Genomic DNA, 27,754 nt, shown 5'->3' on the forward strand with positions numbered 1-27,754 from the left:
ATATCAAAATCTTCATCCGCTTTTTCAGCCTTCCTTCCTGCAGACCTACACAAACCCAGGCAAGATTAGTCAACAGGGGTTCGGGTTGGGATGAAAAAAAAAAAGATTTTCAATGTCCAGACAAGTTTCCCCAAAAACCAGCAACAATTCTCCTAAGGGAGGGGGCAACTCTCTACCAGAAGAGGAGGAAGTGTGTGGGAGACTGAAGGAAGGGAAGGTGCAGTTGTGTCGCCAGTGGGGGGAGCTGCTGGTTCTAGGTCTCCCCCCTCCCCCTCCCATGGGCAGAGGCTCAGGGAGGCCCACGGGTGCCCCCTGGCGCTGAAGAGGTAATGTAGTCACAGTGACAAAGTTAGATAACAAGGCACTAAGTTGCTTCTGTAAACTGTTACTGCTTTTTCTTTTGTGATTTGGCACTTAAGGCTTAAGCCGGAAAAAAAAAAAGGCATCTACTGACAAATATGGGACTTGTCTGTTATGCGTGGTGAGTGGGCGATAAAATTGAGGGAGGGGTTTCAAGCCAGAGGAAGCTACTGACAAATTGACTTGCCCTTACGTTAGGAGGGTAAAAAGAGGGAGGGGGGAGCATTCCAAGGTTCTGGGGGAAGGGGTTGAGCTTAACCTTGTTAATGTAGGGGTTGTGGGGAATGGGGTGGGTAGGGAGGTGAGGGTATTGGGGTGTGGGTGTGGGGAGAGGGGAGTGGAGGCAGAGGGGTCCCTCCCTACCCTGGTTTAGTCATCTGAGATGGAAAGTCTGCTGAAAATGGGCAGGCGTCTTGAGTTGTCCAAGGTGGGGGAGTCTGAGCCACTGTGGCTGCTGCTGGAGCTGCTCAGGTAGCCCTCCTGGTCCGAGAGAGAATCCTGAGGGCTGGGGGGAGAGTCAAACATGTGAGGGGACTCAGACATGGGCCGGAAGAGGAAGGTGGTGGGGGAGCCACCCCCAGGTAGCCCCATACTAGGGGCAAAGAGGCTGGCCAGCTCCTGGCTGGAAAAGGCAAAGGGGTTATTGGTGCCATCGGGCAGGGTAGGTGAGCCCAGGAGGTCATCGGCGCTCAGGATGGGGGGTGGGGTGATGGACGTGGGGCTGTCCAGCAGCCCCGTGGCAGCGGCGGTGGCAGCGGCACTGGGAAACCCAGCAAAGCTAAAGCTATGCTGGAGGCGGGGACGGTCAGCGGAGAGGTCCCGGGCCCCGGCCAGGGCGCGGCGCTCCTCAGCGTTGTGGATGAAGTGGCAGCGGGGCCCATAGGGGCAAAAGCCGATGGTATGGAAGGTGCGGCACAGCTCCGTCTTGTACTTGGGATGGCGGGTCAGGCTGCGGAGCTCGTGGATGCCGTGGGCGAACTGGCACTTGTCCCCGTACTTACAGGCACCGTTCTCCTCAAAGGGGCGGCACAGCTCCGTCTTGTAGCGGCTGGAGTTGACCTGGCCACTCCCGGGCTGCTTCTGGGTGGGCAGCAGCCGCTCACCCCCTTCGGAGAAAGAGCGATCTCGGAAGCGGCTGTCCCGAGAGCTCAGAGCCGGAGCTGGCTCACCCTTGAGGCTGCTGAGGAGCCGGTTCTGGTGGAACTTGGAGCTGGGCAGGGTGACAGAGTGCCTCCGAGAGAAGCCTCCACCAGCAGGGGTACCCACTGCCTTCCTGTCCAGCAGGCAGCCACCTGCACTGGGAGTACTGTAGTTGAGCATCTTGTTACCCTTGCATAAAACTTCGCTCAAGTCGAAGATGGTGGCAGACACGAGGGTGGTGGTCATCGTGGGAGCTCGCACGGGGCAGGGGCTCGAGGATCTGGTGTGTCGTGAAGGTCCCGGTGCAGGGAAGGCGCAGCCTCCGGCTCTCCGGTCTGGAGTCCCACACGCCTGCTCCCGGCGCCCCTCGCCTTTCTGACTCTCCCAAGTTATATTCTTTTATAATAAGCCAGTAAATGTCAGTAAGTTGTTTGAGTTCTGTTAGCCATTCTAACAAATGATCAAGCAAGTCTAAGGAGGGTGTGTGTGTGAGAACCTCTGATTTGTTTGACAAACACCAAATGGAACCTGGGGACGCATCATTTGTGAATGGCTTCTGAAATTGGGGGCAGTTTTGTGGGACTGAACCCCCTTATGCTAACTCTGTGCAGTTAGTATTAGAACTGAGTTAAACTATAGGACACCTGGTTGGTGTTTGATGGAGAAGTGAATTGAATTGTGTGGGAAAACACCCATCCATTTTCTTGGTGAATAGAATAGTGGAGGAAATAAAGTTTTTTCTCATACATCCTTTCCTCCAGTTTTGACAGCCCAAAATATCTCCATACCTTGCAAATATACTCCTGGTTGAGACCCTCTGCTTTGTGCTATTTGAAGGATGGAAAACCAGTGATAAAATTCACATAGTAAGGAGATCAATGCTAGAGGGCCAGGATCTGGGATACAGTGGGGGCACCATATAGGTGCAACATATATCAGGCTGCTGGAGGTACTGGAATAATCCAAAATTCTAATATTTCAACTTGATGGAAGGAGTTATGTCAAAATATATGATTGTCAACCATTTACTGTGTGAGAGACTTTAGTTAATTAAACTCTTTGCCTCTCAGTTTAAGCACTATTTACAGTTAGCTGTTATTATAATTGCTATCGCCACTGAAGGTTGAAATTATGTATGAATTGCTATTCTATTTCTGTAACAGTCAAAATATTTGTGAAAACTTTATTTAATGATTCCCCCCCCCCATTTCTACCCAGGAACCTGCCCCTGCACTTGGAGCAAGTGTGGGACAGAGAAAATGTGCCTCGATTTCTTGTGTATTTCCTGATTGCACAGAGGTAGAGGCTTCCCCTGTGTATCTGGAGGATGAAAGAAGGGGGTGAAGAAGAGACAGGGACTATGAATTGTGCAACAAAGCTTCACAATATATGTACCTGTTATACTGTCTTTCTCTGGGTCTCTAGGCAGGCCCAGGCCAGAATCTGCTTGTGAGGGTGAGGGTCCTTCCCTTGTGTACTGACTGCCAAATCCTAATATGGCCATCTAAAACACTGTGGGTAAAGCAAAAAGGGAAGCTCTATGGTGGAAAATGTATACTCAGTAGACAGAATTTTTCTGGGAGATATCATTCAAATATGCCCTCAATTACACCTGCACGCTCAGACTGAACGCTTCTTTTCTCTCTTCCAGGAAAATCCACCAGGCAGATCCCTCCTGCACTCTGAATAAACTAGTCCCAGATTGAGGGTTAGAGGGGTAGAGCAAGAGCAGAGAAGGGGGGGGGAGGGGGGGGAGGGAGGGGAGAGAGAGAGAGAGAAAAAGAGAGAGAGAGAGAGAGAGAGAGAGAGAGAGAGAGAGAGAGAGAGAGAGAGAGAAACCAGTAACAGAGAAAACATGGAACAGTGATGCAACCTGAACTCTGGGCAAGTCACTATGATGCTTCAATAAGGAGAATGTCAGAGCTAGGTCTTACTTCCTGAAAGTGGCAAGGACTTTGCACATTATCCTAAACTTTAGTGTCCTCCTGAGTGAGAGGTTCCTGTCATCCTGTACTGCCTCACACAGCCGGGAGGGATAGAGAGGAGGGGTTTCTAGTGGTGGAGGTGGCAGGGTAAGGGAGACTTAGGAAGCTGTTGAAGTCAACATGACTGAGCAGCCCGATTTTCTAGTTTGAGGTGACCAGAGGTCACATAGTCCCCTGCCCTGAGACTGTTTCTCATCGCCATCTAACACTGCGCAGCTCTTTGCTTTCCAATTCCTCCACCAAACCCAGGTGTTCCCTTGACAGAGTGGCGGTCCCTTCCTTCAGTTTTACTGGGCTCCATGGATGGTGTCCAGAGGCCTCACACAGATGCTTCACTCCATTCTCTCTGAGGTGATGCAGCTCAGACTCAAATCCTCCAGTTGCTGAAGGGTCTTCTGTGTAATGCAAAGATTCTGACAGGCATCTTACATTTTCAAACTGTAAGAGAGTCAGGAAATGGAAAATATTTTTGCACATCCCTGTTTTTTGTAGAAGAGGAAATCTTTACATTTAGGTTAAAATAAAAAATAAATAAATCTTTGCATATACTGTTAGCAAATGATTCTGGAAGGATACCTTCAACACTGGTAGAGGTGGGTTCTACTGTGAAGAGGAGTGGGACTGACTGGGGTGGATCAAGAGGGACTTTCATGTTTCATTTTGTATATTTGGTAACACTGATTTATTGAAAAATAGGTATATGTTTATATAGTACTTTTTTATTTTGGGTACTGGGGATTGAACCCCGGGGTACTTTACCACTGAGCTATATTTCCAGTCCTTTTTAGTTATTTATTTAAAAATTTTGAGGGGGCTGGGGATGTGGCTCAAGTGGTAGTGCGCTCGCCTAGCATGCTCGGGGCACTGGGTTTGATCCTCAGCACCACATAAAAATAAAATAAAGATGTTGCGTCCACTGAAAACTAAAAATAAATATTAAAAATTCTCTCTCTCTCTCTAAAAAACAAAGTTTTTTTTGAGACAGATTCTCTTTAAACTGTTGAGAATCTTGTTAAATTTGCTGAGGCTGCAGGGGCTGGGGATGTGGCTCAAGCGGTAGCGCTCTCGCCTGGCATGCGTGCGGCCCGGGTTCGATCCTCAGCACCACATACAAAGATGTTGTGTCCGCCGAGAACTAAAAAATAAATATTAAAAAAAAAATTCTCTCTCTCTCTCTCTCTCTCTCTTTAAAAGAAAAAAAATTTGCTGAGGCTGGCCTTAGATTTGTGACCCTCCTATCTCAGCCTCCTGAGTCATTGGGATTATAGGCATGTACCACTGTGTCTAGATATATAGTATTTAAAAAATTTTTAAAAATGTTTTTATTAGTGTGTTCCAGTTATACATAATAGTGGGGTTCATTTTGACATATTCATAGATGCATATAACATAGTTTCAGTACTTCCCTGGATCTCCTTCCTCTATTGTTCTTCCTTCAATTTATTTATTTTTAATTGGTGCATTATAAGTTATATATAAAAGTGGAATGTATTGTGATACATATTACTTTTTGATGACCAATCTATATACAATATGAAATATACCAATATTAGAAGGCCTGTTACACAGCTGTTCAAGAAGTTTACATGGGTGTGTAAATGAAAACCCATGATGACTGAATCAGATGCCTTTTATGTTTCACTCAGATTCTCTTGCCTCATTCATCTCTTTTTCTAGTTGCTGCTGTGACCAACATCTCTGACCAGCTTCATGCAGGGCAGCCTGGCAGCGTCTCTCTTCTAGCCTGTACTGTAGACCCTTAGCCTTCTAGCCTGGGCCTTTCCTGTAGTGGCTGTTGCTGGACTGCTTTTGGTATTTTTATATCAGCAAGCTGTGAGTGTAGAGGATTTGTGATATACAGTATGAACTTTTGACCAATGAGAGTTGGATCCTGTGGTCACATTCCTTACTATGTCACCTCCATGGATGGTCCTGAAAGTATACTGTATCTGGCTCACTAGAGGTTGTTTCTGTGAGACCAAGCACTCAGGGAGAGACCCAGTGTGTGATATCATCCATGTTGGCTCTCTGCTTACCTGCTTTTTAATTTATTTATTTTTTGAGATGGGGAATCACTGTGTTGTCCAGGCTGGCTTTGAACTGGGCTTAAGAGATCCTCCTGACTCAGCCTCCCAGGTAGCTGGTAGTCCAGGCAGCACTACGGTACCCAGCTCTGCTTCCTTGCTTTATTCCTCTTGTCACCTTGCTTACTCCCTGGGATTTTGCTCCCTGATGAGGAAGAGCATTCTGCTTCAGGCTTTGCTTTCTGAAAATCCTAGGCTAAGAGGTAGATCTTAGTTCATTTTGTAAACTCAACTTAAAAATATGAGATATAATGAGTTTCTTTCTTTTTTTTATTGTTGGTCGTTCAAAACATTACATAGTTCTTAATATATCATATTTCACAGTTTGATTCAAGTGGGTTATGAACTCCCATTTTTACCCCGTATAATGAGTTTCTTTGTATGTTTTATTACTGACTCAAAAGGGCAAGCAACTGCACTGCCGAGCTGTCTGTAAGAACTTCAAACACTGCACATGAACAAATACAGCTTTGAAAAGTTCACTTTTTGCAGGGTGTGGTGGCTCATGCTACCTGTAATCCCAGCAAATCAGGAGGCTGAGGGAGGAGGATTGCAAGTTCAAAGCCAGCCTCATCAACTTAGCAAGACCCTAAGCAACTTAGTGAGACCCTGTCTCAAAAATAAAACATAAAAAGGGCTGGGGATGTGACTGAGGGGTTAAGCATCCTTTGGTTCAATCCCTGGTACTGGGGAAAAAAAGAGTTAACTTCTTAAAGAACATCTCTGATGTACTAAATCCATTAGGTTTCTGAAATAGTTGGGTGAAATAAATAACGGCTTGAGATTAGTTACAGAAATTCGATTATGATTTCAGATAAAAAAGTGTCTGAAGAAACTGGGCCTGGTGAAAGGTGATTACAGAAAGACATAAAATAACTTTAAGGTCAACAAAGCTTCTAGGATGGAGTGTTAAAAATGTAAAAAATATAGTGATAAAAAAAACCTCATTCTTAATGTTAAGAAAACCCCAAACCTCACTATAACAACAACAACAACAAAACATTGCAATAAAAATAAAACTATATACATTCAAGATTAGCTCAAAAATGAAAAATTAGAAATGGTGAGGAGTTGGCAGTTTATATAAATCATGCCTGCTTTTAGGTGTCCCCTATAAGCACTGCAGACATTGGGGAGGCCTATGGAATGAGCTATCTCCACTTTCTCTCGCTCTTAGTGCCACATCTCTCACATGGTGCTGGCATAGACCTTCCTGAGGCTCTGGGATAAATGAAGGGAAACACAGCATCATAACACTGGAAATACTGGCTTTTAAAGTATAATGATGTGAGACCCTGTCTATAATGATGTTTACTATGATGAGGACAAGAAGTCCTGTCCAATATGAGATATGGCTCTGAAAGAATTCTTGGCCCATCTCGTTCTCACCTCTAGAGGAGGGTGGCATATTTAAAACAGTCATTTAATTATAAGAGCAATCTCCTCATCTACCCTACCAGACTTATTGTCAATAACCCAAAACTTCTTAAATGGTAAGGGACTGACCCTCTGTGTCTCCAGAACTCAGAGTGGTATCCTTGGATGCCTCCTACCTCCTGCTGTGGGGCTCCCACAGTCAGTGGCCATGCCACTTGGATACATATCATCTGGAGAGAGTCCTCTTGCAGTCAGGCAAAGAATCATTTGTCACTTATTATTATTATTATTATTATTATTATTATTATTATTATTAAATTGTTTTTAATTGTAGATGGACAATTTATTTATTTTTATGTGGTGCTGAGGATTGAACCCAGTGCCTCACATGTGCGAGGCAAGTGCTATACCACTGAACTACAGCCCCAGCCCATCCTTTATTATTTAAGCAGCATAGCAAATTGGAACCTTATCTAGAAAACAGTGGACAAGGGACTGAGATAGGCATGAAGTACCCACTTTGGTTCCTAGGGAAGCAGTGCTGCAGACTAAACTCAGAATTCTGTAAGACATCCTGCTTCCAGCTGAGAGCAGGGGGAAGTTCTTCTTAGCCCTCCTCAGAACTCCACTACACATTCCCCAAATTACGTGCACATCTTCTTGGCCCCCCTCAGCTTCATTGTTGTGATAGGGGGTCACTGATGTGGGACATGGTCCCTGAACTCTGGTCTTGAGGTGAAGGTGGTCATGTTTTTTGGGGTCAACAAACTTTTGCTTGCTTCCAAGGCAAGTTCATTAAACATGGGAAAATGTCAGATTTCTTATCTTCCAGGGTGGGACTAGGACATTGAACCTTTGAGACAGGAAAGTGGAAAGGGTGGAGTGGGTGGTAGTCAGGGATACAGGAGGGCAAGCAATGGTGAGCAAACTGTAGAAGGGAAGCAAAGGTGTGAGGAATCTAGAGAAAGGGTCTAAAGACCCTAATTCTTTAGGGTCTAATTTCACTTTCCATTAACCACTTAAGAACAGCCCTTTCTTTCTCTTCCTGTCTGAACTATCCACAGCCTACTTTCCTATGTCCCTGAAAATATTCCTTCTTCTTCCTACTTAGACTTTGGGCTGCATGTTAGGCATCACCTCCTTCAGAAAGTCTTCTCTGACCCTCTGAGATTAGGATGGCTTCTCCTTATAAGTTCTCACTAACATGATAAAATGACCCCTAGAGTAGTATTCACCACATGGAGTTAGATTGCAAACAACTTGAGGGCCCAGAGTGTTCTTACTGCTGTATGCCCAACACTCAGAATAGTATGGAATACACATTAAAGGGCTCAAGCTCAAAAAGTGTTGTTGAATGGATGAACCAATTAATGAAGTGTCTTGTATATCTCCACCCCACTGCTTCCTTTCCTTTAGCATCATCTTCACCAATTATGTTGTATTTCCTCACCTTCTATCAACATAGACACCCATGGCTGCTTCTCACTTAGCATTAACTTCATCAACCATATTGTCACCAATCATATTATTCATTTCTCTCTTCTGAGAGCATCCTCTCGCCAATCTCTTTATTCAAATGCTAGTGGACTCTGAACCTATGTCATCAAAATTGAAGGGTATCAGGTATCCTGTCCTCCATCTCTTAGCATCCCACCCTCCTACTTAGACTCAGTACCACCAACATTCTCCAGAGACACAGTGTAATCTGCTGGCTGAGGGTTTAGGATTTTAAAATCAGACAGTGATTCCAAGTGGTAATGACTGTTATGGTTTAAGTATCTCCAAAAGTTCAGGTGTGAGACAATGTAGGGAGGTTTAGAGGAGAAATGATTGGGTTATGAGAACCTTCACCCAGTCAGTGAATTAATCCCCTGATAGGGATTAACTGAGTAGAAACTGAAGGGTGTGGCTAGAGGAGGTGGGTCATTGTGGGTGTGGCTTTGCAGTATATATTTTGAATCTGGTAAGTGGAGTCTCTCTCTGTTTCCTGATTGTCATGTGAGCTGGTTCCCTCCACCATACTCTTCTGCCATGATGCTCTGCCTCACCTTGAGCCCCAGGGAATGGAATCAGCTGTCTATGGACTGAGAACTCTGAAACTCTGAGCCCAAATAAATTTTTCCTCCTCTAAAATTGTTCTTGTTAGGTCTTTTAGTCACAGCAGCAAAAAAGCTGACTAAAACAGTGATCTTAGGAAATATTTTCATTTTTCTGTTAGGCCCCCTCAAGTCCAAACCTCCTCTGCCCCTCCCTTCACAGGCCTGCAATTTCAAGACATTCTCTGCACTCGTTGCATAGCTCAGTGCTTGCTGCCTTACATCTGAGCACCAGAAAGAAACTGCACAGTGTTCTGAGTTCTTTTCACTTCTAATTCCTTTCACACTGGATTTTCTTCTGAAGTCAACAATTTTGATCAGTCTCTACTTCTAGATAACCTTTGTATTCTTTGCTTGAGCAAAATGAAAATCTAAGTTCTATTGTTTCTCAGAGAGTTCTTCATCACCTTGAATTTAGAGTTTGTAGGGCAACTACCCTCAGACTTTAAATTCTCATATTACATGCACTCTTGTTTTTCAGTTTTCAATATTGGGGATTGAACTCAGTATGCTCTGCCACTGAGCTACATTCCCAGCTTTTTAAAATTTTGAGACAGGGTCTCCCAAGTTGCCCAGACTGGCCTCAAACTTTTGATCTTTCTGCATCAGCCTTCCGAGTCAGTGGGCCTACAGGGCTGTGCCACTGCATCTGGCTCAAATATGTTTTTGAAACAAAATGGGTTATAAACAAATAATGATACAAACTTTTTTCTATCTACTCTCACGATTTTAATTTGTAACTATATATTCTGATGCCACTAACATCTAAAGTTCCAAACGAGTCTTCCTCTCCAAACTTCAGAGTTGAATATCTAAATAAGATATGTTTCTCTGTTTCACTTTAAGTTGAACTTGACAAAAATAAAATTTCCCACTTTGTTTCAGTTTATTCATTTTAGTTAACTATAAGACTTAATGTGCAATCATCCTATTTAGAAATGTGGGACTCACGTTCTTTCATCTAACCAGTCATGAAGTTCCAAAAAGATCACTTCCCAATGTTTCTGGATGTTTTCTCCTTGCCATCAGGAGAGTCATGGCTCTCTGATCTCTAGCTCAAGTTGAAGGAAGTCTTCTCATCACTCCATTTGCAGAGAAGAAGGAATTCAAATATGAGCTACTCAAGGAGGCAGAGCAATTGACTTTAGTTCTAAAAAGTATAAGGTTGAGGGGAGGGGGGAATAGGGAGGGCAGCAGAATACAACTGACACTAGGATTGCTGTATGTATACACATGGATGTATAACCATTGTGATCCTGCAATTTGTACACGTGGAAAAATGAGAATTCATACCCTATTTGAATCAAATGTATGATATGTCAAGATCATTGTATTGTCTTGAGCAACTAATAAAAAAAAAGAAGTATAGAAAATATCCACTGAGAATAAATGTTTCCTTCCTTTGTCCACTTTCCTATGGGATAATCCTTTCTTTGCTCTTTTGAATAATAAGATCTAGAGGACAAATATTTCAATGAGAGTCAGAGAGTTCTATTTAAAGCAAGCTTCATGTCTGCATATAAGTGAGTCCTCTCAGTTCTCAGTTGGTGGCTCAGTTCATGTCATTACTTAAAGTTTGGATCAACACTTATCTAGTCTAAAAACTCAGCAGGAATGTCTCTGTGTTATCTTCCTGCTGAGACTGTGTGGCAACAGGAAGCTGCTGGAGGTCCTGAAGATTCTGGATATGGGCTTCTTTTTCATTTCAAAGACATAATATTTTCTAACAGAACCTGAATAATAATTTTATTTAAAAATCCTTGATAGTTTCAATATTTGAGTCACCTGTGGTTCTATTTCTATTTTTCTTCTCATTGCTTTTATTTATTTGGTGCTATTTCTTGGTGTGGTTGGTGATATTCAATTTGGTTTGAATGGTGATTATATACAAAATTTTAGAGGCCCTGGCCGCTAAACATTTTATCTTTCTCCAAAGAGGATTCAGGCAGATCTTGATCTATTGAAGAGGAGAATTTAATTTCTGTAAAGGTTGATCTGTTTCTGGTTGGTTCTTGACTCCCTGGCCAACCCTTCAATGAAATGACTGGTATAGGTATCTTAAAGATGGACTGGTTTAGGGGTGGGTAAATAAATACATGTTTAAATCTGTCTCATGTAATTCTAGGGAGTTGTAAAATGATGGTACAGGAGAGGGATCTTGATTTTTAAAGGCCTGCTGGGAGAACTGGAAGGGGCTGCTTTGTAAGGGTTTAAGATCTGAGGAGGGAAGGAAGGAGAGGTTGATTTTGGTGCTCTGAGAATGTACTCTCCCCTGACCCAGGAAGTCAAGATGAGACCCTGACGTTGCAGGAGACCAAACCAACACTGGATTTGAGTGTTTACTTCTTTTCTGTATCTTTTGTTCCTGGGGCAGGTATTGGTTTTTCTATAAAGTATTTCTCTGGTTTTGTCTTTTTTTTTTTTTAAATTTTTGCAGGAAACAGTTTTATTTGGCTGCAGCCAGGTTCAGAGGGCACAGCTTTTGCTGTAATTAATTAATCCCCTGAACCCAGAGTTCAGGGAGTTTCAGAGTTTTATACCCAGCATGTAAGGAGAGGGGCTCAGAAGTTCATAGTCTGTCTTTATGTTCCTTTGTAATTAGACAGGTGAAGTCAAGAAGTTCTCATTCTTTCAAACAATGCTAGGGGCCCCAGCAGTTCTCTGACTGGGCTCAGCTCCCCTGGGCTGGCGGCAACATTTCCTTGGGGCTAGACGGCAGCACCTGGGCACACTTGAGAAAGTTTCCACTGCTGGTCTAAGGACACAGGGTTTTGAATTCTTAGAGAATTACCTTTGTGAGAAGCTGGAACTAATTTCTTTAAATTTCATCTCTTAGTTTTCCATCTTGTTGCATTTCAGAGGTGCATCAAGAAACTGTGAACACTTAAGTAATGAAGAGTCGACTGCAACTTCCTTAATGAATGAAGGCTTTATTGCCAAGAACATTCTGGACCAAAAATTAATGAGGTTCCTTCTGATGATAAGGATGTCTTTTTATGTCACAGACCTTGGATACATTCTAAGACCTTAGAAACATCTAAGGTGGTTGTTTTAGCCAGTTTTTTTTTGATGCTGTGACTAAAGGACTGGACTAGAACAATTGTAGAGGAGGAACAGTTTATTTGAGGGCTCATGGTTTCAGAGGTCTTAGTCCATAGACAGCCAGTCCCATTCCTTGGGGCATAAGGTGAGGCTGAACGTCATGGCAGAGAGAAGCAGCTCATATGAAGATCAGAGAGCAGAGAGAGAGACTCCATTCTCCATATACAAAATATATACCTCCAAAGACATGCCCCCAATGTCCCACCTTCTCCAGCCACACCCTACCTGCCTTTATTATCACTCTATTAATCCTATCAGTGGATTAATTCACTCATTGAGTTAAGGCTCTTGTAACCCAATCATTTCTTGCATTGTCTCACATGAGCTTTTGGGGGACACCTCACACCCAAACCATAATAGTAGTTAAAAGTTTTTCCTCCTGTCACCCTCTTTTATGTAGTCAAATGCAATGATAGCAGAGCCATAGTGAAGACCTTAGCTGCCACTGGGACAAGATTTGACTGTGTTAGCAAGACTGAAATACTGTTAGTGCAGAGTCTCAGGGTGCCTCCAGAGAGGATTGTCTATGCAAATCCTTGTAAACAAATGTCAAAAATTAAGTATGCTGTCATTTTTGGGGTCCAAATGACTTTTACAGTGAGGTTGAGTTGATGAAAGTTGCCAGAGCACATCCAAAGGCAAACCTGGTTTTTCAGATTGCCACTGATGATTCCAAAGCAGTCTGTCACTTCACTGTTAGTTTGGTGCCATACTCAGTAGACTTCTGAAATGGGCTAAAGGCATGCTATCTGCTTGATGTTGGTGTGACTTTCCTGAATCTGGAAGCTTAAATTTTCTTTCTTTCTTTTTTAAATTAGAGATTTATAGTTATAGATAGTAGTTGGATTCTTCCTGACAAACATACATGCATGGAAATTGATTTCAGTTCATGATCCCCTTTTTTCTTTCTCCTTTCTCTCTCCTCTCCCATTCTACTTCCTCTACTCTACTAGACATCCTTTTGTTTTCTTTTTTTTTTAAAGAGAGAGTGAGAGAGGAGAGAGAGAGAGAGAGAGAGAGAGAGAGAGAGAGAGAGAGAGAGAGAATTTTTTTAATATTTATTTTTTAGTTCTTGGCGGACACAACATCTTTGTTGGTATGTGGTGCTGAGGATCGAACCCGGGCCGCACGCATGCCAGGCGAGCGCGCTACCGCTTGAGCCACATCCCCAGCCCCCCCTTTTGTTTTCTATTAATTTATATTTGATGGGTTCTTTATGTTATCCTGTCCTTCCCTACCCTTTCCTTTATTTTACTCTAGGTGTAGCTTAAATTTGAAGAGATCACCAGTGTGATCAACCCAGCACTAGACAAGTATTTTCTGTCAAGCTCTGGAGTGAGATTATAGCTGAGCCAGGCAGATGTTATGTTGCATCAGTATTCACACTTGCAGTTAATATCATTGCCAAAGAAAAAAATAATTAAAGTACAGGTTCTGATGATGAAGACGAGTTAAGGGAGCAAACCTTTATGTATTATGCAAATGATGGAGTATCTGGATCATTTAATTGCATCATTTATGTTCATGCACATGTAAAGCCCCTGCTACAGAAGAGACTCAAACTAGGTGAAAAGCATTCATCCAGCACGTGGGGAAGGACATATGATAGTTTCAATGGGGCCATTAAGTTCTGTGACCTACTTGAAATGCATGTGGGTGATTGTATGCTTTTTTTAAAAAAAAAATTTTGTAGGTGAGATGGGCAGCATGCCTTTATTTTGTTTATTTTTGTATGTGGTGCTAAGGATTGAGCCCAGTGCCTCACATGTGTGGGGCAAGTACTCTGTCATTGAGCTATAGCCCCAGCCCTGATTGAAAGCTTTTTGAATATATGGATAATATACTGTTTCTGATGCTTCTGCTTTCTGTGGATCCCAGAGAGTAACTATTATGTGCTGTCAGGACCAACATGGGAACTCATGAAGACAATCCAGAGCCAGCTTTCCCACCTGAAGTGGAGGAGCAGGATGGACACTCTACCTGTGTCTTGTGCTGGGGAAAGCTGAATGAATGTCACTGGAAAGTGTGTGCTTCCACTTGGATCAATGTGTAGATATCATTCTTGTAGCAGTTACCTACTAGTTTAGCTTGAATCAAGGGACTTGGGGAGATCATTTAACATAATTACTGGTAGTTCTGAAATGTCTTTTTAAGAGTAGGGTTGGCACAAATGCAGCAATATGGAAGGCTAGAGGAAGGGGCCATACTCACCTGTGCTCCTATAGAAACTATCTGAAAATTTTTAAATATCAATTTTAATTCAATTTTCAAACAAGTTACTAAAGTGCCCCCTCAGATACAGAGCAAGCACTTGTACAATGGCAGAACTGACTAAAAGCCTAATGTTGTGACCTGTTTCCAAAATAAAGTATCTTGAAAAAAAATTGTGTCTACTTTTACTCCCTCGAGTTGGCACTCTTTCATCAAATCAAAGTCTGATCCAATCACACATATGTCCTCTCCCCACATTCTCTTGCTTGTCTCAATTTGTCTATGCCTTCACTCGGATACTAACCAGAATAATTTCCTTGACATTCTCCCTGAAGACATAGGCAATACCTGTACCATTACATTCAACAACTTCAAGTTTAATCTCACCTATTTGATACATTTAGTATTTTAATCTGACACTCTCAGTATTGTTCCTTTACTTCTGTTAACGTTATCTGGATCTGCTTTGATATCTGTAGTGATATTCAAGGCTTGGGTTAGTACAATATTTCCCAGTTCTCTCAGGACATGGTCTACCTCTTGGATAGTGATTATAGTCTCAGCTCTGATATCTTCTTTCTTTCCATTTGTTCGAGTTCTTCAGGTTCAAGTAATGGACTCTAATAATAAATTTCATAATATATGCCCCTCTTCTATTCCTGAAGTAGAGCTTTTAACAACTCCTGAGGTATTCATAATGTATAGTAGTCCCCCATGCACTATACATTAGGAACTATACATTAAGCTTGCATTAATTTGCAGATTCTCTTGGGGATCATTATAAATTCAAGATTTCCCAGCCAAATTCAGACAGAAGCTATTCATTGGAAAAGTCCAGAAATAAACAATTCATAAGCTTTAAGTTGTGAACAATCCTCTGTGTGGTGAAATCTCCTACTGTTCCATTCCTATCTGGGACTTGAATCATCCCTTTGTCCAGAATATCCAAGCTGTCTAAACTACTTACCTATTAATTAGTAGCCATCTTGATTATCAGACTGACTGTCATGGTATAGCTTAATGCTGTTTAAGTAACCCTTACTTTACTTAATAATGGCCCCCAAATACAAGAGTATTGTTATGGTTTGGATATGAGGTGTCCCCTGAAAAGCTCATGTGTTAGACTATGTGGGAATGTTCAGAGATGGAATGATTAGATCATAAAATCTATAATCTAATCAGTGGATTAATCCATTTGATGGATTAACAATTTGAATGAACTAGGTGGTAACTGTAGGGCATGGCTGAAGGAGGCATGTTAGTGGGGGGTGTGGCCTGGATTATATCTGTCCTAGGCCCTTTCTTCTCTTCCTTTCTGTTTCCCAGCAGCAGGAGCTGAGCAACTTTCCTCTTCCATGCCCTTCCACCATGATGTTATGCTTTACCTTAGGTTCAGAGTGATGCAGTTGTCTGACCATGAACTGAACTTCTGAAACTGTGACCTCAAAATAAACCTTTTCTCCTCTAGGTTGTTCTTTTCAGGAATTTTGGTCACAGACATGAAAAGCTATAGTCAATAGTGATGCTTGAATTTATAATGATTCCCAAGCGAATCCACAAGTTAATGCAAGCTTCTTCCTAATTTACTATGCCTTCAATTATAGCTATGTCTGAATATGCTGAGGAGATAATGCAAAGCACTTCCTGCAAGTGAAAAAGTAAAATAAAAGTTCAATAAGATATTTGAGAGTGAAAGACAGGGAGGGAAGAAGCCAGGATGGGATACAGAGAAGGAGAGAGAGAGAGAGAGAGAGATATCTCACATTCATATAATGGTTGTTGCAATATATTATTATAATTGTTCTATTTTATTCTGTTGTTGTTGTTCATCTCTTACCGTGACTAATTTATAAATTAAACTTTATCATAGGTAGGTACAGCAAAAACATAGAACATATAGTTTCTTACTATTTGTGGTTTCAGGCATCCATTGGGGACCTTTGAAAGTATCCCCTTCAGATAAGGAGGCACTACTGTATAGCCAAGTTTCAGAGATTTCTACTTTAGGGCAGTTGTTCTAAAATTTTACTGTGCTTCAGAACTATATGAAGAACTTTAAAAAATAGACCTCCAGGCTCTACCACCAGAGTTTCAGTTTCATTGGTTTGGTGGGTTCAAATTTACATTTTAACAAGTTACCAGTTGATATTGCTGCTGCTAGTCTGAGGGCAACACTTTGAAAACTTTAAGGTGCTTACTGATTTAGGAATATTTGCAATGTAAGGGCTGGGGATGTGGCTCAAGTGGTAGCGTGCTCGCCTGGCATGCGTGCAGCCCGGGTTCGATCCTCAGCACCACATACAAGCAAAGATGTTGTGTCCGCCGAAAAACCAAAAAATAAATATTAAAATTCTCTCTCTCTCTCTCTCTCTCTCTCTCCCTCTCTCTCTCTCTTTAAAAAAATATTTGCAATGTAAGAATCACCTTAATCAAGAAAGGCATAAATAAATATCATTAGTTGCTTGATAGATTGAATTTGCTGCTGCACCATTTTGAAATGGGATAACTATCTTTTTTGTTTGGTAGCTCTGTCATACTTTTAAATTCTATTTTATTCGCTTAATAAATTATGCAAAGTGATGGAATTACAATGTCTTTAAATATATTGAATATCAGTATGAAAATATTCAGACAGCTTTAGTTGAAGGCATTAAAGCAGGCAGAGGCTTGCATTAATTTGCAGATTCCCTTGGGGATCATTATATATTCAAGAATACTTAATGAAGAAAATGCTGTGTTATTGTTATAACTGCTAAAATACCATCAGCAGGGATGTTGTCCAGAATGGGATTTTTTATATTGGTGAACAATTTTATGGATTTGTGGGCAGAACTATGTCCAAGTCTTGCTATGAATTACATAATTGCATTTCTATTAAACTCTTTTGTATATTAAACCTTGCAACAATACTTGTAATTCTATGTATAATTGAATTGAGTGTAGGCTTGGCAGTTTTCAGCTGATTTGCTATCCATATTCATGTCCAGAGGTCATTGGAGAGGCCATGATAGGCTTGCAGTAGTTGTCTTGGCCTCTGTCAATGGCAGCATTCATTCACTGTGGAACCAGCAGGGCCAACTCCAGATTTCTATCAGTCTGTGTGGTATCAACCTTGCTCAGGACCCACAGTTTAATTGATCCAATCATTGATTGATCTCAAGATTAGATTAGGCTCTAAGATCATAATCCATGATCTCCACTGAATCAATCAATAAAGAAGTCTTCACTTCTTTTATGATGAAAATATAAATGTGTTTCCTGTGTTTTGACAGTTTGCTTGCTGGGAAAACCAGGATGTAGGTGTTCATCTCCAAGTCTGTAGAGTCCCTGTAGCCACTGAGTCATCTGTCTCATTGGAGTTCCCATAGCTGCCCTCATGTCCTCATCCCCACTCAGGGTGGCTGTGGTATGTATGAATAGCATCAACAGGAGCATGGAAGCCCACAACATCCTTGGGAAAAAAAAGGGCTCAGTGTCAGGTCTTTTGGAATGAATTCTCATGTGAAGCTCCCAGAACCACCAAGTTTCTAGTGGTTTATGATTTTGCAACAATACATAAACAGTTGCACAGTGACCTTCTAAGGAAAGTTAGAGAAAGCTATACCTGGGATGAAATTTTGCACATCTTGGGAAGAAATAAGAGAATCAAGCCCCAAACAGAAAGATTTCAGGAGTATACTGATTCCTTTGGTATCATCGTCACCTATGAGGAGAGTGTATATGACAGGGTGGGTGAAAAATTTGTGTTCCAGAGAACAGGAGACACTCCATCCTGTGCACATGATCAATGTAGACATTGAGGATGCCCTGGAAGACACTACTCTTGGAGCTCTCCTCATCTGTGAGCTCTACCAGAGACTAAGGCAGGTGGATGATATGGAAGACAGAGTGCATGAGCTGCTCTGGCCATGGAGGAGAAAACAGGAAGACTTTTCTTCACTCAGTGTGTTTCTACTGAAGATCTTGGATGGCTTTGTCTCTTTCTTTAATAAGAACTTGTGTTCCTTGAGTTTTTGACTAGTCTATGTTTCCTCTAAGAAGCATATTTAAGCATGAAGAGAAAGCCCACAGAATAGGAGAAGATCTTTGCTACCTGCTCCTTGGGAGATTAATATACAGAATATACAAAGAGCTCAAAAAACTTAATACCAAAAAATTAATAAATGGGCAGAAGAACTAAACAGCTACTTCTCAAAAGAAGAAATATAAATGGCTAACAAATATATGAAAAAAATGTTCAACATCTCTAGAAATCAGGGGAAGGCAAATCAAAACTACACTGATATTTCATCTCACTCCGGTCAGAGTGGCACTTATCAAGAATACTATTTGTATTACACTTATTTAGTGTTCGCGAGGATGTGGAGAAAAAGATACTCTAATACATTATTGGTGAGACTGCAAATTAGTGTAACCACTCTGAAAAGAAGTATGGAGATTCCTCAAAAAACCAGAAATAAAACCAACATCTCTGGCTGGGGATGTGGCTTAAGCGGTAGCACGCTTGCTTGGCATGCGTGGGGCGCTGGGTTCGATCCTCAGCACCACATAAAAATAAAGATGTTGTGTCCACCAAAAACTAAAAAATAAACATTAAAAAAACACACCAACATCTGACCCTATTTCTATCCTATTCTTCAGTATTTTTCTTTCATGAGAGGATTATATTGCATATTTGAACTTATGTTTTCACATACAGATTATAATGTTTTTTTTAACTAATGCTAACTTTAATAGATAAAATCCAAGTGGTTAATGGATTGCATATATTGATAAAATTTTGGAATACTATTTTAAAAAATGTTTACCAATTAAAATTAAATAAAATAAAAAACTTTCTTTGGATAAATGATATATTTTTTAAATTTATGCTTGGAGGATGAATGTCACACTTCTAAACCCTATGCTTTTAAAATAAGCCTTATGAATTACACTGAGAAAAGCATACTTTCATAATGAGAATTTTATTAAACTTCAACTATTTATTAGTTTGAATATTGGAAAAATCAGGTAATAAATCTAATGATGTTTTCAAGAGGAAACAAGTAAACACTTCATAAATTCTTGGTGAAAGCACAAAACTGTTTACTAATTAGGAGAAAAATTGATCAGAAGTAGTTGTTCCTAGTTGAGTTAATTTGAATGCTGTATATTGAATTATATCTATTTTAAAATTATCTCTTTTGCAGAGGTGGAACTTGGGGTAGAAAAGTGTCTGTCAAAATGCAGAGGAATGGACAGAAGGGAGAGAAATGTTAGAGCTGAAATGAGAGGACTTGGTGGAGGGAGAGGAAGGTTAGAGTCACGTAGATTTCTAACTTTAACCACAAGGTGACTTCAAGCACCACATATAGGTGAAAGGTTTGATGGTAGAGCAGTGAGATGCTTCCTAATAGGTTTTCTTTATTCATATCAATTTGGTTTATAATAAGGCCACCATCTGAAAATGGACATTTGGATCCAGACTGAGGAAAGGCTGGAAATATTTGGTATGAAAAATTATTTCAAGTTATATGGATGCAAATTTAAATGTAGACTTTTTAGTAGTATAGAGGGGTCTTCTGAAGACAAATGAAAATGTCCAGGAGATATTATTTTGCCAGCCAATTCATTTGGAAGAATGCTTGACAAGAAGATTAAATGAGATCCTTTTTTTGGGCATGTAAAAAGCAAATATAATAAAAGGGCAGAAATGCAAAAATGCTGAGGATGTAATGGAGCATGAAATCCAAGCTGGACCAGAAAGTAAAGTAAAGAGGAGATTGGCTGGAATCAATGAGTTGTGGAACAATGTATACTCAAAGAGTCCTTATGATTTAAGCAAATAAACAAAAGTTAATGGAAGGATGTAGTTTTCGGATTGGAGAATGGGCTGTTTCTGATTTTCATTTAGTGGAGTGTTTCTTGATGTCTAGGGAAGTGGGTGTCTTTTGTAGGTGTGGACAAAGGCAGTTGGGGAAGAGATCAGAACACTAAACAGAAAGGGTGTTGGGTGCAGGGTGTTGGAGTTGCTAAGAATCATGGCAGTATTTGGGTGTGATGGAGTCTGAAAGTGCAAAAATCATCATTAAAAATCAGGGTGTATACTAGGCATGGTTGAGCATGCCTATAATCCAAGCAACTTGGGAGACTTAGGCAGGGGGATTGCAAGTTTGAGGCCAGTCTTGGCAACTTAGTGAGATCCTGTCTCAAAATAAAGCATAAAAAAATAAAAAAATAAAAAGGGTTGTGGAGGACTGGGGTTGTGGCTCAGTGGTATAGCACTTTCCTAGCATGTTTGAGGCACTGGATTTGATTCTCAGCTCCACATATAAATAAATGAATAAAATAAAGGTTCATTAATATCTAAGAAACTATTTATATATAAAAAGGGCTATAGATATAGCTCAGGGGTAGAGTGTCCCAGGTTTCATCCCCAGTAACACACACACACACACACACACACACACACACACACACACAGGTGTAGAGGGTATGTGGTGTGATAATGTGTTGGGTAGATATGATGAGAGAATAATTTCCAGGTGGGATGAACATCACTCATTTTTTTTGGTAGTAGGAGAGGAAGTTTCAATTGGAAGATGTAATGGCAACCCCCAACATCTGTCTACTATGAGGAAGGGAAAATAACAATTAGATTTGCTATACTGTAAAGATGAAAAATGATATCGTTTGGATGCAAACTACAGGAAGATTTGCATATTGATGTTAACCACATAAGTTAGTTATAGCAGAAAGAAGGGCACTGGGACTGGGACTGGGCAAATGAATGTTGCTTTGGGTGTGTCTAATAAGCTTTTATTTCTTGGCTGGGTGATATATGCTACATAATTATTTAATAAGCCATTCCTTTGTTTTATTTACTTTTCTGTATTTGTGTGTTTTCTTCTTTTCTCTTTTCTTTATGTCACAATAAGATGACAAATAAAACACTCAGAAATAATGAAAGAGATATTTTATTTTCCAACATGCAGTCAGAGCATCCTTCAAGGGCTCTCATGAAAGAGGATAAACAGTCCAACTACCCAGTTCCCAACAACCTGAATTTCATTACAAATCTCATGTCTTCTCCTAAAGACTTCTTAGAGCTAGTGGGTGAATTAGACATCTGCAAGTGGGGCAAGTTCCAGAGTCAAGGTAAGGAAGGTCTGGGTTGGTATTTTGTTTTCATACAGGCAGAGGTGACAAGGGCTCTTAGAGGCTGTTGATACATGTAGGGTGAAGAATATGTTCCCCTCAAAGTTCATGTGTTGGAAAGTTAATCCCTGAATTCATGTTTGTGGAGCTGAGATCTTTGGGAAGTATTTAGGGCTAGATGAGGTCATGAGGCCTCCGTAATGGGGTTCATGACTTTATAAGAAGAAAAAACTGAGTTGACAGACTCCTTTGTGCCGCAGTCTGGCTGGGTACAATTCAGGAGCCACTTGTCAAAAGGAACTAACTTTATTTTTAGAACCACACACGCCAAACAAAACAGCTCCTCAGGAAAAACCCTCAGAGCCCAACTGCCACCACCGGCTTCCCACAAGCCTCTCACCCCAACACAAGCCTCTCTCCACCTCCCACAATCCTCCTGCTCTTGAGGCCGATTGGCTGAGTCACGTGGGCGGAGCCAAAAAAGTCCCCCAATGAGCAGCTCCGTGGTCTGAAAGGGCAGGGAAACAGCCCAATGAGCATCAGGCAGAGGAGCCAATCAGCTGGATGTTGCTGGGGCTGCTGTGAGCCAATCATCAGCTGGAAGTTTGCTGGGACCCCTTCGGATGTGGCTCTCAACACCTTTGCTTTTGCCTAGGATGCCCTCTGCCATGCTCTGATGCAGCAGGAAGGCCCTCGTGGAAGCTGATGATTTTTGTACTTTCAGACTCCATCACACCCCAATACTGCCATGATTCTTAGAAACTCCAACACCCTTCACCAACACCCTTTCTGTTTAGTGTTCTGATCTCTTCCCCAACTGCCTTTGTCCACACCTACAAGAGACACCCACTGCCCTAGACACCAGACAGCTGGTGTCATGCTTTTGGACATTCCAGCCTCCAGAAATGAGTCAGATGAGTCTCTGTATTTATAAATTATATGTTGTATTCTGGTTTAGTAGCAGAAAACAGACTATAGCAAATAGCAAAGACCAGAGGCCCAATTTTGGTTAGTAATAGCAAATGTGAAAAGGTGAGGTCTGGGAAAGGAGCTGAGGACCTGTCATCTTGCTGAGGTTAATGGAGTTTAGGAAACAGAGATGCCTCCAAAGAATAAGGGACACGCTAAGAGTTAGACTGAAATGAAGTGAAAAAACTGAAAACACACTGACAGATCATTACACTGCAGATCATCTTGGCAAATATAAGAGCCCTGAGAATGACCAGGATCTGTGCTATGGTGTGGGAAGTGGCTTTGAGGAGGCAGCCAGATTATCTCAGGCAGAAGTGAGAACATATGGGAGAAGCATTCGAGGGGGATTTTTAGGATGAACATGTGCTAGATTAAAGTCATTCCATGGGGAGATCATCTCATAGGCAGATTCCCATTCTCTGAGCTCCCTGGCTTCTTTCTCTGGCTCTAGTCAATGAAATTTCTTCTGCTTACTCCCTCTTCCCAAACACAGAACTTCATTGGCTTCTGTAATCTGCCCTCCTCTCAAGTCCCGCCTTTGTTGAATGTGTCTTTATGTTCTATAGAAATTCCCTGAACCAAGACTCCTTGGGGTCAGTGACTCTAATGGAAGAATGATTTCTCACAGCAATGGGAACTGATTTTATTCTGCAGAAATGAAAATCAGAGGCACCAAGAGTGGCAACAGGAGTGCAAAAAATAATACCAATGAGCACAGGATATAATTTAGCTATCAAGCTTGATCTTTTAAGATATTACTTCATTAGAAGGACCAAATATTTATCTCCTATTAATCAAAGTCATCTGTTAATAAATTTGCTTTATTCTCAAATCAGAAGCCATGACACTCAGGTAAATCCTCACCTACTTTTCTATATTTCCTTGTTATGGTTTAAATATGAGTTGTTCCCCAAATGCTCATATGTGAGACAATGCAGGAATTTTCAGAGGTGAGTAGATTACATTTGAGGAATATAATCTAATCAGTGCATACATTCACTCATATGGATTAACTGGGCAGTAACTGTCAGGAAGTAGAGTGTGGCTGGAGGAGATAGGTCACTGGGGAGTGTGCCCTTGGAGTTTATATTTTGTCTTTGGTCAGTGGAGGTCTCTCTCTCTCCTTCCTGGTTGTCATGTCCTGAGTTGCTGTGGAGTTGGATCACTATGGACTGAACCTCTGGAACCATGAGCCAAATAAACTTTTTCTCTTCTAAGTTTTTCTTGTCAGGTCTTTTGGTTATAGTGTTGAAAAAGCTGACTAAAATGCTCTGGTGTGTAAAATGTTACCTGTAAAATAATTACTGCTTAAAATATGCTTGCTGAATGACTGAAGTAATGAATAAAGGAAAGCACCTCAAGTAAATTATCATTTTCCACTTTCAGAAAAATCAAACATCATGCCATCCTCCCTCCTGAAAATAAAGCCTTTTTTCCCCCTAATTTAAGTCATTTCTAAACTCAGTTTTCTAAGGTGTGGGCACCAGGAAGGTTTCACCTCAGGTACGCAGCCCCTATCCATGTTTCCACTTAAAGTTCTTTTGGTCTTTTTATTAAGTGGTCACACTATATTTAGTAAAGTCAGAGATTTCAAATCTCATTTCCATCGGAGATAAATTTGTGACATTTGGTAAGTGGTTCACATTCTGAGTCTCACTTAGTTTATTTGTGAAATGTGAACAATATCCAGATTCAGAATAGATATTCAATACATCAGTGTAAAAATATGCTAAGTGCCAAATGGCATAAAGCAATGTATAATAAATATTAATTTAACAGCAACTGGGTTATATTCATTCCATTCCTGGAACACAACTGGCTCTTCAGAATCAGGTCTCTTCAGTTAATTATTGTTCCAATAAATCTCCACAGATAATCTTTCTAGGGTAATCATTCTAAACCCCTGTCTTCAACACATTTGATGGCTGCTTCATGCACAGAGGAAGGAATTAGAGGTAAATTGTGTAGGGGTTGCATTTGATGGTTGCTTGTTCATCTCCAGAAGCAGCATGGCACTTCTCAAACTGCTTTCTGTTAGGTTGGTTTGAGGTGGCTAAGGGAACAAAGCACCAGGCAACCCAGGCGCATGAAAGATCAACCAATGAGGCACTGACAGACAAGTAGTGGTAACTACCTGTCAATCAGTGGAATCTCCTGACTGATCCTGGAAGGACATGGAGCTCAGCAAGATCCCCTGACCAACCCCAGGAAGACAAAGGACCCTAAAAACCTCCCTTTCCTGTTCCAAGCCCTCTCTTCCTTCCCTAAGCCTGATAGAATTCCAGTCTGGCTGAGCCTGGGCGCAACTCTCCCGGACCCCTCTGTTGGACTGGAGAATCTCGCCTGGGACAGAATCTCAATAAAGCCTTGTTCAGCAGCTTTTAATCTGCCTCCTTTTGGTCCCTGGTGCCTGACCTTACACTTTCTTTTCACAGATTCCAGAGTCTGGTTCATGAGAGATCTGGCCAGTCCTTTGTTTCTTCCTTTCATCATCATGTTGGTGAATTTACTCATCACTGGGTCTGCAAATAAGGAGCTAATTTTCGTGGCTGGGGCAGCTTTGATGAGCTGAGTTTTCTTGAGCTCCTGGACATATTTTTCCTCCTCAGTGAGCTCTGCCACAGGCTTTCAGCAATGTCAATTAGGGGATCTCTGAATTCAGGACCATAGTGGCTCCACCTCACCTGGGTTTGCTCTAGAAGTGGACAAACGGCAGGCAGCACGCCCGGTGCCAAGCCTCACCAGCCTTGCAGAACCTTCAGTGCGGGGCTAGCCACCTTGGCTGGCTATGAGAGGATTCCCCTAGAACAATTTTTGAAGAAGGACTACAAATAACAATGAATGTTAAAAAAAAAAAGAATAAGAGTTTATAAAATGCTGCTTTCCAGGTGGGACATAACTCAGTGGTAGAGCACTTACCTAGCTTGCCCTAGGCCTTGGGTTCAATCCCCAGCAACACACACAAATTTTTTTTCTTTTTCTTTTTGGACAGGTTTTTAAAAAGTTAATTAATGCACTATAGTTATACACAATAGTTGGATTCATTTTGATAAAATCATACATATATAGAATTTATTTTACTTCATTTCAGTTCCCAATACCCCACCTTTTCCTCTTCCTATTACTCTTCTACTCTACTGGTCTACCTTGCACTCATTTATATGTTTTTAATTTTTGCTTTATAGATATACACAAAGGTGGAATTCACTGTGGTATATTTACACACACGTGCACATAGCATAATTTGCAAATTTGTTTTGCATTTACTCCCCATTCTCAACTTTCTTCCCTTCCCCTCAATATCCTACTATACTCATCTTCTGTCTTCATGATATCCAACCCACCCCTTCCCCCTTACTTTGCCTTAGGTTCTGCATATGAGAAAGAACATTCAACCCTTGATTTCCTGAGTCTGGCTTATTTCACTTAGCATGATTTTCTCCTTCAATTACCAGAAAATGCCATATTTCATTTCTTTTTATGGCTGAGTAAAACTTCACTGTGTATATAACCACATTTTCTTAATCCATTCACATATTGATGGGCACCTGAGCTGGTTCCACATCTTGGCTATTGTGAGTTGCATGGTTGTAAACAATGATGTGGTTGTATCACTATGATATGCTGATTTTTCTTTTGGATAAACACCAAAGAGAGGGATAGCTGAGTTATATGGTAGTTCCAGTACTAGTTTTATGAGGAATCCCCACACTGCTTTTCATAGTGATTGCACTAATTTGCAGTCCCTTCAATAATGTATGAGTGTACCCATTTTCCCACATATTTGCCAAAATTTATTGTTTCTTGTATTCTGGATAATTGCCATTCTGACTGAAGTGAGCTGAAATCTCAATGTTATTTTGATTTGTATGTCTCTGATTGATAGAGATGTTGAACATTTTTTTCATATAATTATTGATCGTTTGTATTTCTTCTTTTGAGAAGTGACTGTTTAGTTCTTTTGCCCATTTATTTATTTGTTTTTTTTGATGTTAGGTGTTTTGAATTCTTTACATATTCTGGATATTAATTCCTGAGGAGCAGGTGGCAAAGATTTTCTCCCATTCTGTAGGCTCTCTTCATACTCTCGTTTCCTTTGCTGTGCGGGAGCTTTTTAATTTGATGTCATCCCACTTACTGATTCTTGGTTTTATTTCTTGCATGTTAGGAAACTTCTTAAGGAAGTTGATGCCTGTACCAACATGTTGGAGTGTTGGGCTTACATTTTCTTTTGGCAGTTAAAATGTTTCTGGTCTAATTCCTTGGTCTTTGATTCACCTTGAGTTGGCATTTGTGCCCCATGAGGGAGGGGGTCAAATTTCATGCTTCTACCTAAGGATATCCAGTTTTCTCAGCACTATTCATAAAAAGGCTATCTTTTTTTGGGATTTTTTTTTTGCATTACAATTCATATTACACATATAGAACACAATTTTTGATATCTCTGGTTGTATATAAAGTATGTTCATACCAATTCGTATCTTCATACATGTACTTTAGATAATGATATTCATCTTTTTAGGTATATTTTTGGCACCTTTGTTGAGTATCAACAACTGATACTCAACAAAGTATGTATGTTTGCCTCTGTGTCTTAGGTCATGTATCTCTAGAAATTTGTTAATATCTTCAAGAATTTCTAGCTTATTGGAGTATAAATTTTCAAAATAGTTTCTGACGATCTTCTTTGGATTTCAGTAATGTCTGTGGTGATATTTTTTCATCTATAATTTTATTAATTTGGTCTTCTCTTTATTTTTATTAGTTTGGTTAAGTGATTATCAATCTTGTTTATTCTTGCAAAGAATCAACCCTTTGTTTCATTGATCCTGTGTATTTTTAAAAATTTTCAATTTCATCAATTTTGGCTCTCAATTTAATTATTTCCTATCATCTACTGATTTTTGGTGTTAGTTTCTTCTTTTTTCTAGGGCTTTGAGGTATAATGGTTAGATTTTTTTTGTTATCTACTTTTTTAATGTAGAAACTCAGTGCTATAAACTTTCCTCTTAGAACAGCTGTTACTGTCCCAGAGATTTTGATATGTTGTATCACTATTCTCATTTGTTTCTAAGAATTTTTTTATATCTGCCCTGATTTCTTCTGCTTTCCATTTATCGTTCAAAAGAGTATTATTTAATTTCCAGGTGTTAGAGTGTTTTCTTTTTAAAATTTTATCAATGATAAAATTTATTCAATTTCATTCTGATTTGATAGGATTCAAGGAATTATCTCTATTTTTTGTATGTGGTATGAAATTTCAGAAGGAAGTAGGGGTTATGGGATTATA

At 40.6% G+C, this 27,754-nt stretch overlaps 1 protein-coding gene across 1 annotated transcript; it reads right to left on the reverse strand.

Moving 5' to 3' along the window:
- Window positions 1-627: 627 nt before the first annotated feature.
- Window positions 628-1,881, reverse strand: LOC308642887 (mRNA decay activator protein ZFP36L1-like). Its single transcript, XM_081282266.1, has one exon. The coding sequence runs from the start codon at window positions 1,744-1,746 to the stop codon at window positions 730-732; it is 1,017 nt and encodes a 338-aa protein (XP_081138392.1). The 5' UTR covers window positions 1,747-1,881; the 3' UTR covers window positions 628-729.
- Between the last annotated feature and the right edge of the window lie 25,873 nt (window positions 1,882-27,754).

The sequence above is a fragment of the Spermophilus citellus genome, assembly GCF_964194105.1.
Source record: "Spermophilus citellus genome assembly, chromosome: 2".
Classification (NCBI taxonomy): domain Eukaryota; kingdom Metazoa; phylum Chordata; class Mammalia; order Rodentia; family Sciuridae; genus Spermophilus; species Spermophilus citellus.

Bases quoted from the DNA above. Each gene is read 5' to 3' on its own strand.
- LOC308642887 (XM_081282266.1), bottom strand. From the start codon at position 1,746: ATGACCACCACCCTCGTGTCTGCCACCATCTTCGACTTGAGCGAAGTT.